Below are 12,653 nucleotides of genomic sequence, written 5' to 3' on the forward strand. Positions count from 1 at the left end.
TTTGTGTTAACTTTTTTTGACACAGTTTGTTTTTATGGGCTATTCCGAGGGTGCAGGCTATTTTTTGTAAGCCTGAACCCCTAAACCCTAATTCTGCACTTTTTTTCGCCATGTAAACCATGGTGAAAAGTTATCCTCGTTTTTTTCAAAGACTTTTCGAACCTGCGACAAGTCTTTGAAATTGAATACGGGGAAAATTGAAATAGGCGAAAATGACGTCATCGGCGATAAATTATCGCGGATTTCGACTTTTCGCAGCCTAATTGAATACCCCCCATAATGTGGTTAAGACGATCCACCAAAAAAAAACCCCACCGCTCACTCTTAAAGAGCCAAGAAGATTAGGGCCATGAACTTTTGTTTCACATGTTGACTTTTCTTGAGACTGTGCTGCTCCCATTCCCAATTCTCGGCCTTATGTGGAATTTTGGTATTTACACCTTCTGCGTCTCCTTTTATAATTGCAGCCAGCAGGAATGGGTCCTCGGCGTTCACAACAGGGACCACGGAAGGAGCCACGAAAAATCATTGCAACTGTGTCATTAAATGAAAATGTGCAGCTAAACAAAGCCGAAAAAGCCTGGAAACCTATAAACAAGAGATCAGCTGAGGAAGAGGAACCAGAAAACATCAAGACACAGGTAGGCAGGGGGTGACATCCCTATTTGGGGCCACATATTGCTTGTACACCATCTAAAAAGTTAGATCTCTTTTAATGGGGAGTATAAACTTAATGGTCAGCTAGTTTGATTTATTTGATAGAAAAGCCAGACAGTAAATACAAGCTGCATAAACCTACTCAAAGACCTTTGTAGACATTGTATCACAACAAATATTAATTTGTTCTATAACATTGTTGTACTGTTCCAAGTAAATCAGCCTGATACTCTTCAAGGTTAGCATGCACCTTACTCTAACCCTCAGAAGGTGAATCTTCAAAATAAACAACCAAGACCTTTTGTAACCTTTTATTTATACTAAAAAGCCCCCAATTTTTTCATCCCATATGTACACCAAAATTCCCTTTCGAATTCCATACATGCCACTCAAACCCCCACATATTCCACGCACCCCTCAGACTTCCCCAGATACCGCCAGTAACTGGGAAGACCATTAACCTCCCAATACGAATTGTTCCCCTAAGTGCTGTGTAATGTCAATGCATTGTTATTAAAAATAATCAGACCTGTACTCAATGTCACTTCTCTCTACAGGAGTTGTTCCGCAGAGTTCGTAGTATCCTCAACAAGCTAACCCCACAGATGTTCCAGCAATTGATGAAGCAAGTCACAGACTTAGCCATAGACACAGAGGATCGGTTGAAGGGTGTCATTGACCTGATATTTGAGAAGGCCATCTCGGAGCCAAATTTCTCTGTTGCATATGCCAATATGTGCCGCTGCCTTATGGGGGTAAGAATGACGTGCTATTGGCTAAGTTGTTCACTAAGAAGCAATGTAAGCCAAATTAATGGAAATATAAAACTATTGTAGATTACTTGGAAAGAAGAGTCTTTTGGAAGATATGAGTGAAGAGCATATTGGGGGGAATTCGGTAATTTACTGTGCTAGGTTGATCCCCCGGGGCTATTAAATTGGCTCCAAAGGCAGGCTGCACTTAACAGGGATTTTTTTCTCTGGTCTGAGTAACCCTAAAAATAAACCTTCCCCCCCAATCCCGTTAAATAGCCTGTTAAGGGGTGCTAAGACCCTATTAACGCTTAGAATATGTGAAAAGTTCACGGACCTATGTGTCAACACTCGTTAACCCGGTATTTAGTGGGTGTTAAAAGGGGTCTCTGGTCAATCCCATAGCGAAAAAAAAGTTTGGTCAGACCTAGAAGCAAATGTACTGGGGTTGTCTGCTGTCTCCCTCGACTCATGTCCTCTCACCTAATAGTATCCCATTTGTTAAATGTCTGGGATTGCGCTAATAGGAAAAATTGCTTGCTCTTCCTGCTTCCCCAATAATACATATTTTCACAATCCCCACTTTACCCCAGGTATGTCCTGAAACTCGCTTATTTACTGGAGGGCAGGTGATAGGCGTTATTTAAATGACATGCGGGATAACAATTTTCCTACTTTCTCAGAACTTTAATCTGAGTCACCTCTAGACACTTTAATCAAGTCCTCCATTGACTTTGTTCTATTTTTCAATGCTCGTTGATGCCTGTATATAGATTATAGATTATTTCCTCCTGCTAAGGTGACGCTCAATCAACTTCGTTTATAAAAAAAAAAAAAAAATGCGTCTCTGATTAAAAAGGGGCTGGAATTGAATAGCCCCAGGCATTATAGCCCAAGGCTACCATCCTTTTTTGTAGCCATTAAATTAACAGACCTAATTGAATTCCAACCCTAAGTGATGCTATTTTATTATTTTGTTCAATTGTTTTTCCTTTAGGACATAGACTTGGAAGACAGACACTGGCCTCTTGGTCCCAGTGCTTGTTATACAGGATTTTGCAGCAGTGGTGTGCTTTTCTGTTCCCCTCTGATATGCCGTTTGATAAGGTCAGGGCAACTGTTACCATTTCAGAGCAGGGCATGGAGCAGACAGCTACATTGTACCATTCTTGCTTATCTGCTTTGTCTTTGTTTTACCTACTTGTAGTTCTGTTCTTACCGCAAAAGGGTGATTAGAGCAGGATGACCAGATAGTATCCTGCAAGGCACCAAAAAAAAGGGAGGGCCGCTTTTTTACATTAATAACGGGCAGACACAGCACCCTGCTAAAAGAGCTTAGCGGGAACCCAAGATTCCTTCTTCAAGGCAGGGTGTCTGACTTTACTGTGGGAACATTACCAAGAGATGGCTCAGATGCTGGAGTCCTGTGGTTGGTTTGTCAACTTACAGAAGTCCAGTCTCATTCCTACTCGGCTGGTTTTCCTGTTTGACACTCTGCTGCCGAGGGTGTTTCTTTCATAGGACAAGGTACTCTCTGCAAATACTTGTATATTAAAACACAGATGGACATCTGTGCATTTCCGCATGAGTGCCTTGTGAAAGATGGTCTTGACATTCATGCATCGTTCCATGCAAGGACCTTCCAGAACGAACTCCATTCAGAATAGGACAATTAGTAGAATCACTTGACCATACAACAGATTGGTCTGTCTCCAAGACAGCTTATGCTGCTTCACTGGTGACTGAGACAACCTCAACAGTATCTGTCCTGATGCCATTTGAAATTTGACCATTGTGAGAACAGGCACCAGTGTTGGAAGGCTGTTGTCCTTCACTGCTCGTTCTGAGGTCTGTAGTTCAAGGTGCCCTTCTGTTGCTGGGAAACCTCATATATGAATTCATCCAGACAGCACCACTACAGTGGTGTACATTAGCTATCAGAGAGTTACAATAAGCTTTCTTGTAATGAAGGAAACTTAGTAAAATCATGCTCTGGGCAGAATAAAGGGTTGCCAATATTGGCCATGTTTATTACGAGGTAGAAAACTGGGAGGTTTACCTCAGCAGGCTCGGATTGCTTTGTATTTTGCCACCAAATTCTGATCTTTGCTGCCAAATTTCGGGTCTCTGAAAGAGGCAAAACATCTTTAATGGACAAACCTCTTTCATGGACTTTGGGCTTGATTCAGAGTTGTATTCTATTGAACAATTTGCTGCAGCTTTGTACACAATGGCTGTGCAATAATATGCTAATCTTGTGTAAATGGGCATCTTGTGTAAATGGACGCCTCCTGTCGGCTTCTGTGATCTGCTGCTGCATCCTTAGACGCAGCCCTCAGATCACTTGCACAAGCTTCGGCCAGGCCATGAAATTCACGCAGCCGTGGTCAGTGGAGCTGCATTGGACGGCGCAGAAACTGGCCTCGGAACAGCTTGAAAACTGGAGTGAAACCCCCCCCCCCCCCCCCCCCCCCATTTTTGACAACGCTTCCCATTGCCACCCCCAAACATCTGCAGTTTAGGGGGCACCCATTGGCACGTGCTATTCGGAAATCATCCGTGTTGTACGCAGACCATCTGGTTTCTTTCGTTCTGTCTGCTTGGTTACAAAATGGGCATATGGAAGAGGCAGGAGCTCATACGTTTAGTAGATATTATATATACTCTTATTCCACTGTCCCCAATGGGTTCAGAGAATTGGACTTAATATAAAAAAAAAAAAACGTTACCTACCTAGCTTTTTAATCCTATAAGGAAATCTCATTAGAATTGTAGTCTGTAGCAAGTTGATTTTAACGTTCCACTCTTGTGGTAAAAAATACATACAATTCATTAATGTTAACATAAATATGTGTGTGTATTTGTGTATATATATATGTGTATATATATATAATATATATATATATATATATATATATATATATATATATATATATATATATATATATATGGATGTATGTGCGTGTGGTGTAAGCTTCCTTATTTGTCACACTTTTACACCCTGATGACAAGACCGCACAGGTCTTGAAACGTTGGCGCATAAACTCACTTTTCTTCATTTATAAAGACTGTGGAGTGCCGCCTGTTGCTGTTTTCTGACAGACATCGCATTTCTATATGTGTGTGTGTGTGTGTGTGTGTGTGTGTGTATATATATATATATATATATATATATGTATATATATATATATACACACACACACACACACCACATGTGTATGTATAATTTAATATTCATTTTTTGTAACTTTTTAGTTTTTTTTTTTCCCCCCAGCTTAAAGTCTCAACTACAGAAAAGCCGGGAGTGACTGTCAACTTCCGCAAGCTGCTATTGAACCGCTGCCAGAAGGAGTTTGAGAAGGACAAAGATGATGATGAGATTTTCGAAAAGAAGCAGAAAGAGATGGATGCTGCTTCCACGGTATTTAATAGTTTTTGGATCTTGTGTGGTGGTTGTATATTTATGCCAGATTGCAGTATCTCTGTTGAATGATGTATTTTTTCTTATTGGGAACCTTATTCATGCCTAAAATCCTGTTTGTTTTGTCTCTGAAGCCAGAAGAAAAGACACGCCTGAATGACGAGCTGAATGAAGCCAGGGATAGTGCTAGGCGCAGGTCCCTCGGGAACATTAAATTCATTGGGGAGCTTTTCAAATTGAAAATGCTGACCGAAGCCATTATGCATGATTGTGTAGTAAAGTTACTAAAGAACCACGACGAGGAGTCTTTGGAGTGTTTGTGCCGACTGCTATCCACAATTGGGAAGGACTTGGACTTCGAAAGGGCTAAGGTCAGAATCTAATCCATCGTGCATCAAGCCTGCTGACTGTGCCACACCACCCATCTCCTTGCTTGTTTCTTTCTGTTTGAAACAATGTTTACAAACCTTCCCTTATTCATCTCTGCACACAAGCACCTTCTACTCATCCTATGGTCCATTTCTTTTCAACTTGTTCATCACACTGTCTATGTCTGTAGCATCACATTCTCTGCTCATTTTACTTACTGTCCATTGTGTCTGCATCACCCCTTGTTCCCCCTGTTCAGTCTTTTACTTTCTCATACCTTTCCAAACAGCCTCGAATGGATCAGTATTTTAACCAAATGGACAAAATAATTAAGGAAAGAAAAACATCTTCTCGTATCCGATTCATGCTACAGGATGTCATAGATCTACGATTGGTAAGAACATTACCTTTTAAATATTACTCTCTCCTAACATCCACTTGGATACATTGGGGAATAGAGCACAGTGACCAGAGCTATTCCCATTTACATTCCTGACTATAACCCTGTAAACTGCACAGAAACTTCAGTTGTGTTAAGTGTCCTATATCACCTCTTGACGGTGTTTGCATACTATTTGCATATTTCTATAATATAAGTTTACTAATTACTGTTTCTTCTTAAAGTGCAACTGGGTACCTCGTCGTGCAGACCAGGGCCCTAAGACTATAGATCAAATCCATAAGGACGCAGAGATGGAAAAACAACGGGAGCAGGTCAAGGTTCAACACCTAATGTCTAAACAAGACAAGAGACGAGAGCCGCCAGGGCGCCCCACTGGTGGACGTGGTGGCCAACCAACGGATGATGGTTGGAATACTGTGCCTATTAGTAAGGGAAGCCGTCCTATTGACACCAGTAGGATCACTAAAATAACTAAGGTGTGTGGATGAATATTAACGCAATATGTACAGGCGTAGTTTGTATAAGAATGTGTGAAATACCCATTTTATTTGAATGTGTGCTGAATTGTAGTTCCATGTCTTGTTCTTCCAGCTTGGTGCCATAGATTCTAACCAGCTGTTGGCACCTGGAGGCCGTTTGAGTTGGGGTAAAGGCAGCAGTGGTGGAACTGGAGCAAAGCCGGCTGAATCGGGTATGCTGCATTCTTTGGTGTGTTTTTTAACTTGAAGTATTACATTTAGCTTGTACTTGAGGTTTTCTTTTTTTATTCTCCAGCACCAGAGACTGGGAGACCGGCCACCAGCACTCTTAATAGGTTTTCTGCTCTGCAGCAAGCTGCGGCTTCAGAGAGTCAAGATGCTAGACGAACTGTGCAGAGGTATGTGGACTTATCACTATTGGTAGCAATGTTATTTTTATAACTAAAACAATAGCCGTGCATTATTATTCTGCTGATACAAGTTTTTTCTTATTTGGTCAATTGCTAATAAGTTTATACACATGTCCCATCAGAATCATCACTCTGAGCTGTATTGACTTTTAGTATCCATACACTCTAACTGTATTCAACGAAGGGACTCCTAAGAAAATGTCCATCGGCATTGTCTTCATGTGCAGTGCTAGCCTTACTCATTTGTAGACATTTGCAGATGAGTTCTTGTCAGTGGAGGTTCCTCATTACTATCTAGAGCTAGGAGGGATTTTAAATTAATATTTATTTTGACTGGAGTGATCGATGTGGAGCTTAGCACTTTAACACTTGAATAAACGAATTGAAGAATGCTGTTCAAATGATAAAATAGTGTAGTAAGATTCAAGAGCTTTGTTGTAACCGCTTAGCTGCAAACCAGGTCCAAAAATGATGAAAATTAGGTGCCCACCTATACTTGTCTATATTTAAACCATGTTATGGGTATTGTTGATGTGGATACTCAGGATACTAAGCAGAATTGTCCTAGGATAATTAGAAATGTCTAATTTATTGGGAATCTTTTTTTACTGCATTTTTGCAGCATTTATTGAATGGGATTTTCTTACCAGCTTTAATCTTTCTCCTCCGCTGTTGCAGAGGTAGCTCAAGTCGTGAGCGCTCGGAGAAAGACAGAGGGGACCGATTTGAGAGGAGCGATAGATTTGACAAGGGGGATCTCTTTGAGCGCGCTGACCGCTCGGAACGAGCTCGGGCTGTGCTGACAAAGAGGAGTTACAGCAAGGAGACAGATGACCGCAGCAGAGAGAGAGAAGCACAGATTCCGCAGGAGGCTGTGAGAAAAGTGGCAAGTATGACAGAGCCAAGGGATCACAGCAAAGAAAGCAGTAAGTGCACTCATTGTGGAAGGTTTCCTCCTTTATATTGTTTTCCAGTCTGTTTTGCATGAAATTTGTGATATTACTATTAATATGTTCTTTCTGCCTTTTACAGTCAAACGAGAGACCCCAACACCTGCTGCTCCCACAGCTGCTGCCTCACAATCTTCTATGTCTGAAGAAGAGTTAGAGAAGAAATCTAGATCAATTATAGAAGAGTACCTACACATTAATGATATGAAGGTGAGGTGGTGATTCAAAGGGGGGGGGGGGGGGGGGGGGGCGGTGTTTCTCTGCTCTTGTCCTGTATTCCTCTAACTGTCTCTTGTCACCACAGGAAGCACTGCAATGCGTGCAGGAGCTCGGTTGCCCTGCAATGCTCTTCATCTTCGTGCGGAATGGCATTGAGTCCACTTTGGAGAGGAGTATGATTGCCCGCGAGCACATGGGGCTCCTTCTGTACACACTAGTGAAGAATGGCACACTACCCAAAGAACAGTATTACAAAGGGTAATTACAAGTTAAAGCTATATTGTCTGTCTGGGGTAACGTTGTAATACTCTGGTAACGATCTTTTGTGTTAGTTTCACAGCTTCTGTTCCTAGTGTGTACCTTATTATTGAGGGGTGTAATAGGTTATATGCGTACTTACACTAACTGTAAAACACTTTGCACTCTACACACTTAACTGATTAATTAAAATCCTCTTAAATACCAGAGTTTTGGAAGTACTTGAGGTGGCTGAAGATATGGAGATTGACATCCCACACATCTGGCTCTATCTGGCTGAGCTCATCAGTCCTGTCTTGTTGGAGGAAGGGATTCCCTTGAGAGAACTATGCAGGTAATGTATTTAATGGTGTGTTTTTCCAGACTCTGCCAAGTGGTCTCAGGGAAGGGAGGGGGAAAAGTTAGCTTGTGTTTTGGGTAATCAGGCAATTGTTTCCACTGCACACATTTTAACTGGAGCCTAATGTCCTATTTCTTATATTTTAGAGAGTTGACTAAGCCATTGGTTCCAATTGGGAAAGCTGGTGTCTTGCTAGCAGAGATCCTAGGTTTGCAGTGTAAAGGAATGGTGAGTGTTGCGTTACTGCAGGGGGAGGAAGTATGTGCTGTTACGGATTACACAAATAGTCACCACTCTGTTTCTTTTGTAGTCTCACAAAAAAGCAGGCGCTCTCTGGCAAGAATCTGGACTCAGCTGGAAAGAGTTTCTATCAAAAGATCAGGATGTGAACAAGTTTATCAGTGAGAATGTAAGAACCTTGGTCCACTGGCTTCAAATTATCCACACTTCCGGTTCCTGCTGTCTCTTGCATCGTGTTAGAATGCCTTGTGCTCTCTTTTTACAGAAACTTGAGTACACATTGGGAGAGGAGACTGAGTCATCCAGTAAAAAGGATCTTTCCCCAGCAGAGTTGGACAAAGTACTCACAAGACTCTTGAATGAGAATAGTAGTAACCAGCAAATATTTGACTGGATTGAAGTAAGAAAGCAAGACAATAAATTTGCTGGTAACCAGGTAATAATAGACTGTTTTATTCTTTAATTTTGTACATTTTTTATTATTTCCTCACAGGCCAACTTAACCGACTTGCAATTGTCATCCAACACCTTTGTCCGAGCACTTATGAGTGCAGTGTGTCACTCTGCCATTATCTGTAAGTATGGGAGCTGGTTACAGAACTTGTTTTACTTGTCACAATATGCAACATGTTCTGTGTATGGTTGCAATCTCCTGTTGACTGCTGTTTAATGCTTCCTTTTCTTTCCATAGTTGAGAATCCTAATAGAGTAGATGTCCAAGTGATTCACACCAGAGCTAAACTGCTTCAGAAATACCTAAACAATGAGGCAAAGGAGCTACAGGCTCTGTATGCTCTACAGGCACTTGTCGTGAAACTTGACCAGCCCCCAAGTAAGTATCTCAATGTTCTCTAAGTAGACATTATATAGTGGCCACTGAGAATTTCAGTACTTGCCCCTATCTACACTTGGTACCAGGGCTTTATTTCTGCCGGAACGCCGTTCCTGAAGTTCGTGTGGAAAAAATGACTTCATCCAGAACTGCACAATAAGTTTTATTTTTTTTCTTGTATGCAGCATAGTAAACCGCAGCTTGCGCTGGGGAAACGAATAGCTTTTGGCCATCTTGCGGCACCTGGCTGGCTGCTCGTGGTCCTGACAGGAAGCGATGTCTATCAGGACCCTGAGCAGCCAGCTAGATGCCGCAAGATTGCAGTCACTCTCTGTGTTAGAGCTCAAGAGGTACAGCCCATTCATTCGGAGAGACAGAAGTCAGGGTTTGTACGCAGAGTCTGTCCACCTGGAAGTACTGCTGTTGGGAGAGAACAGGAGAGAATTAAGTCAAAAGCGCAGAATAGGAGGGGTGGCATTCCCTAATCAGTAAAGTGTGTCATCTATTGGGGCTTAAATGTGTGCTGCCTCAAATATGATAATTAAACCAAGCTGTAATAAAGCTGTTTATTTCATTGGAGAGAGATGGTATTGTGCCTGTTCATTTGTCACCAGGGAATTGTACTCTGCTACTATACCTATGTGTACATTACACACAGCAGTCTCATAGTTATGCATTACCAGTGTGTGCCTTTGCCCCCCCCCCCCCCCCCTAACCTTAACACCCACCCCCACCCCCACAGCCCAAACTTTGACTTTAAAAAAAAAAAAATTGGTTTATGCACCAATTGATGCCCCATCCCGCTGTAGCTCCACCCACATTATCCACAGCTCTGCCCACCTCTGCATTGCTTGTACATCTCTTCTCTATCACCGTTGCTTGTACATCTCTTCTCTATCATAAAATTGTGCCTGTATGTGCTTTACGAACTAGAATATTGCCCTGTTTTTCCTGTCATTTGATTGTAGCATCTATTACCAGAGTTGGGATGATTGTCACATTAATGCTGTTCATAGACTGCACTTAGTGCAGCCAAGGTGGGCAATGTTGGCCTGCTAATCTGTGCAAACTCTATTCACTGGCTGAGTTGGTTGAATGACTGTCAGTAGTATTGGACATGTTTGATAACCAAAAGATCTAGTTTGTTTTCAGGCTGTGAATGATTATCGTTCCGTGCCATGTGCTGAATAATTGTTCAGAACAGTCGTTTCATCAGATAATCTGAGTATCATTCATTGTATGGCCATCTTAACCGATACCACAGAGAATGGCAATGTCCACTGGGCATTTGTTGGGCAAGAAACATCCTCATACTCATGCTCCTGGGGTGGAGGGGTTGTTAATCTTATGAATTGGCACCATTTCCATTTAAAATAAAAAGTCTGAACTATAAAGACTTGTTATTATTTTCCATCAGCATCTGTGTAAATACATTTATCTCTAACTAATAAAGGAGTTCGTGCTACTTTGTATGATGCAATCCATGGTGGCTATAGTTTAAGATCAGCTGGACAGGTGTAAATAAGTCCCTGGACATGACCTCGCATTCACTTGTTATAGAGATCTTGTATTTCTTTAATCTGAAATCTATAGGTTATGTTTCCCAGCCATAATAAGCACCACATTGAATTGATGCACCTTGAACGTCTGACAATATTCAGTAGAGTGAATTTGGGCACTTTGTACATTACAAATGTTTCTATTTGTATGATTGCTTTTACCATTGTAATCATTTCTATATTGACCAGTGTTGTGTTGTTCCCATATAGACCTTTTGAGGATGTTCTTTGATGCCCTTTATGATGAAGATGTGATAAAAGAAGAACCATTTTACAACTGGGAAACGAGCAAGGACCCAGCAGAGCAACAGGGGAAAGGTGTCGCCCTGAAATCTGTCACCGCATTCTTTACATGGCTGAGGGAAGCAGAAGACGAGTCTGATACTGATCACAAAGACTAGACATTCGCCCAAATGTTGGCTCTCACTTTTCCTTGGGGCTTCCGTTTTTTTTTTTTTTTTTTTCCCCCCCCCCTGTTTCCCGAATGACTTTGAAAAGAGAAAAACACAAATACTATTGACTTTGCATTTGTGAGAAAATATTGACCTGAGTGGTGAAGCCTGGCATAGTGTGGTGAGATTGCCTGGCACAAAGGAATCAAAGGGCAGAAAGTCTGTCATTTGCAGGCAGTTGATAAGAGGGAGCCTGGCACATGGGCAGACGGTGGGGCTTTTATTTTTTTATTTTTTTTTTGTTTATGCAACAATTTTTGGGGGGTATCACTTTAATAAAGAGTACTTGAGGTATTTTGGGACTGCCGAAGGAAGGGTGGAAAGCTGTGTCCCTTCTCCCTCTGCTCTCCATCACACCGGTTGGGGCACATGCAGACCTTTCACTCTTGCAGACATGATTTTTAAAAGAGCAGATGGAGCCTCCATGCTTCAGTGGGACGGAGCACTTGAGCTTCTCTGTTGCTCTTTATGGCTGAAATATAGATATATAAATATATATATATAAATATATATATAATTATTACAAATTGTTTTTGATTTGAAGACGGCAGCAAGCCATCTTTGAATCTTGTGTTCTGGTGTCTAGCTCACCCGGAGTCCTAGACACAGACAGCTTTTTCCTTTTTTTTTTTTTTCTTTTTTTCTTTTTTTCTTTTTTTTTTTAATTTGATGAACTTCTAATTGATTTTGTAATAATCCAACTTGGTGGATGCTCGACTACCAATAGCTGAGATTATTATTATTATATTTTTTTTTATTTTTTTTTTTTTTGGTTAAAATCTCCCTTCTCAACGGAGTTAGAAAAGATTTTATTTCTATTCAGATCACCATGTGTTGGAAAGAGGCATCTCTCAACCCTAGCAAATTCTGTATTTATAGAGAAAGCAAAGCCTTCTGGTTATTTGACCTTCCAAAATGTTTTGGAGGTTCTTGTAATTATTAAACAAACCAAGGATGAATGAAATTTGTAAATACTTTTTGCTTTCTTTATTAAGTATTTAATGATTCTGACGTACAAATTTCCCCCAAACCTCTTTTCACAGAAACTGGAAATAAATAAGAACCTTACATGCTGTGTATTCTGTTGTCTGCACTAAGCTGACCTCCCATATTATTAACAGTACTTGCTGTAGGTACTTTCTCCTTATGTCAGTCAGAAAATGTCATGCTGGCAAGTGTAAATGTCTACTATGAGACGTTACATAGAGTGGAACTGTGACTAGTTATCGATTGGCTAGATGTGAAAAAATCCCCGATGTGAGGAGTGTTACTTAGTGCAATGGGAGTTCTAACCATTTGGTGACGTATACAG

General features: G+C 41.1%; 1 protein-coding gene across 4 annotated transcripts in view; it reads left to right on the forward strand.

Moving 5' to 3' along the window:
* EIF4G1 (eukaryotic translation initiation factor 4 gamma 1) overlaps window positions 1-12,409 on the forward strand; it is an 81,134-nt gene extending 68,725 nt beyond the window's left edge. For all 4 annotated transcript variants that reach the window (XM_088479706.1, XM_088479709.1, XM_088479707.1 and 1 more), the window contains 18 exons: window positions 468-641; window positions 1,215-1,412; window positions 4,684-4,830; window positions 4,965-5,201; window positions 5,489-5,593; window positions 5,824-6,078; window positions 6,194-6,293; window positions 6,377-6,479; window positions 7,170-7,417; window positions 7,524-7,651; window positions 7,746-7,918; window positions 8,127-8,252; window positions 8,405-8,486; window positions 8,569-8,667; window positions 8,764-8,898; window positions 8,992-9,073; window positions 9,190-9,330; window positions 11,100-12,409. In XM_088479706.1, the coding sequence (XP_088335832.1) occupies window positions 468-641; window positions 1,215-1,412; window positions 4,684-4,830; window positions 4,965-5,201; window positions 5,489-5,593; window positions 5,824-6,078; window positions 6,194-6,293; window positions 6,377-6,479; window positions 7,170-7,417; window positions 7,524-7,651; window positions 7,746-7,918; window positions 8,127-8,252; window positions 8,405-8,486; window positions 8,569-8,667; window positions 8,764-8,898; window positions 8,992-9,073; window positions 9,190-9,330; window positions 11,100-11,290 (2,724 nt within the window). In that variant the 3' untranslated portion in view covers window positions 11,291-12,409. The remainder of the gene's footprint in view (window positions 1-467; window positions 642-1,214; window positions 1,413-4,683; window positions 4,831-4,964; window positions 5,202-5,488; window positions 5,594-5,823; window positions 6,079-6,193; window positions 6,294-6,376; window positions 6,480-7,169; window positions 7,418-7,523; window positions 7,652-7,745; window positions 7,919-8,126; window positions 8,253-8,404; window positions 8,487-8,568; window positions 8,668-8,763; window positions 8,899-8,991; window positions 9,074-9,189; window positions 9,331-11,099) is intronic.
* The last annotated feature ends 244 nt before the right edge of the window (window positions 12,410-12,653 follow it).

Source organism: Taudactylus pleione, unplaced genomic scaffold (assembly GCF_031769625.1).
Source record: "Taudactylus pleione unplaced genomic scaffold, aTauple2 ptg000244l, whole genome shotgun sequence".
In the NCBI taxonomy this organism is placed as follows: domain Eukaryota; kingdom Metazoa; phylum Chordata; class Amphibia; order Anura; family Myobatrachidae; genus Taudactylus; species Taudactylus pleione.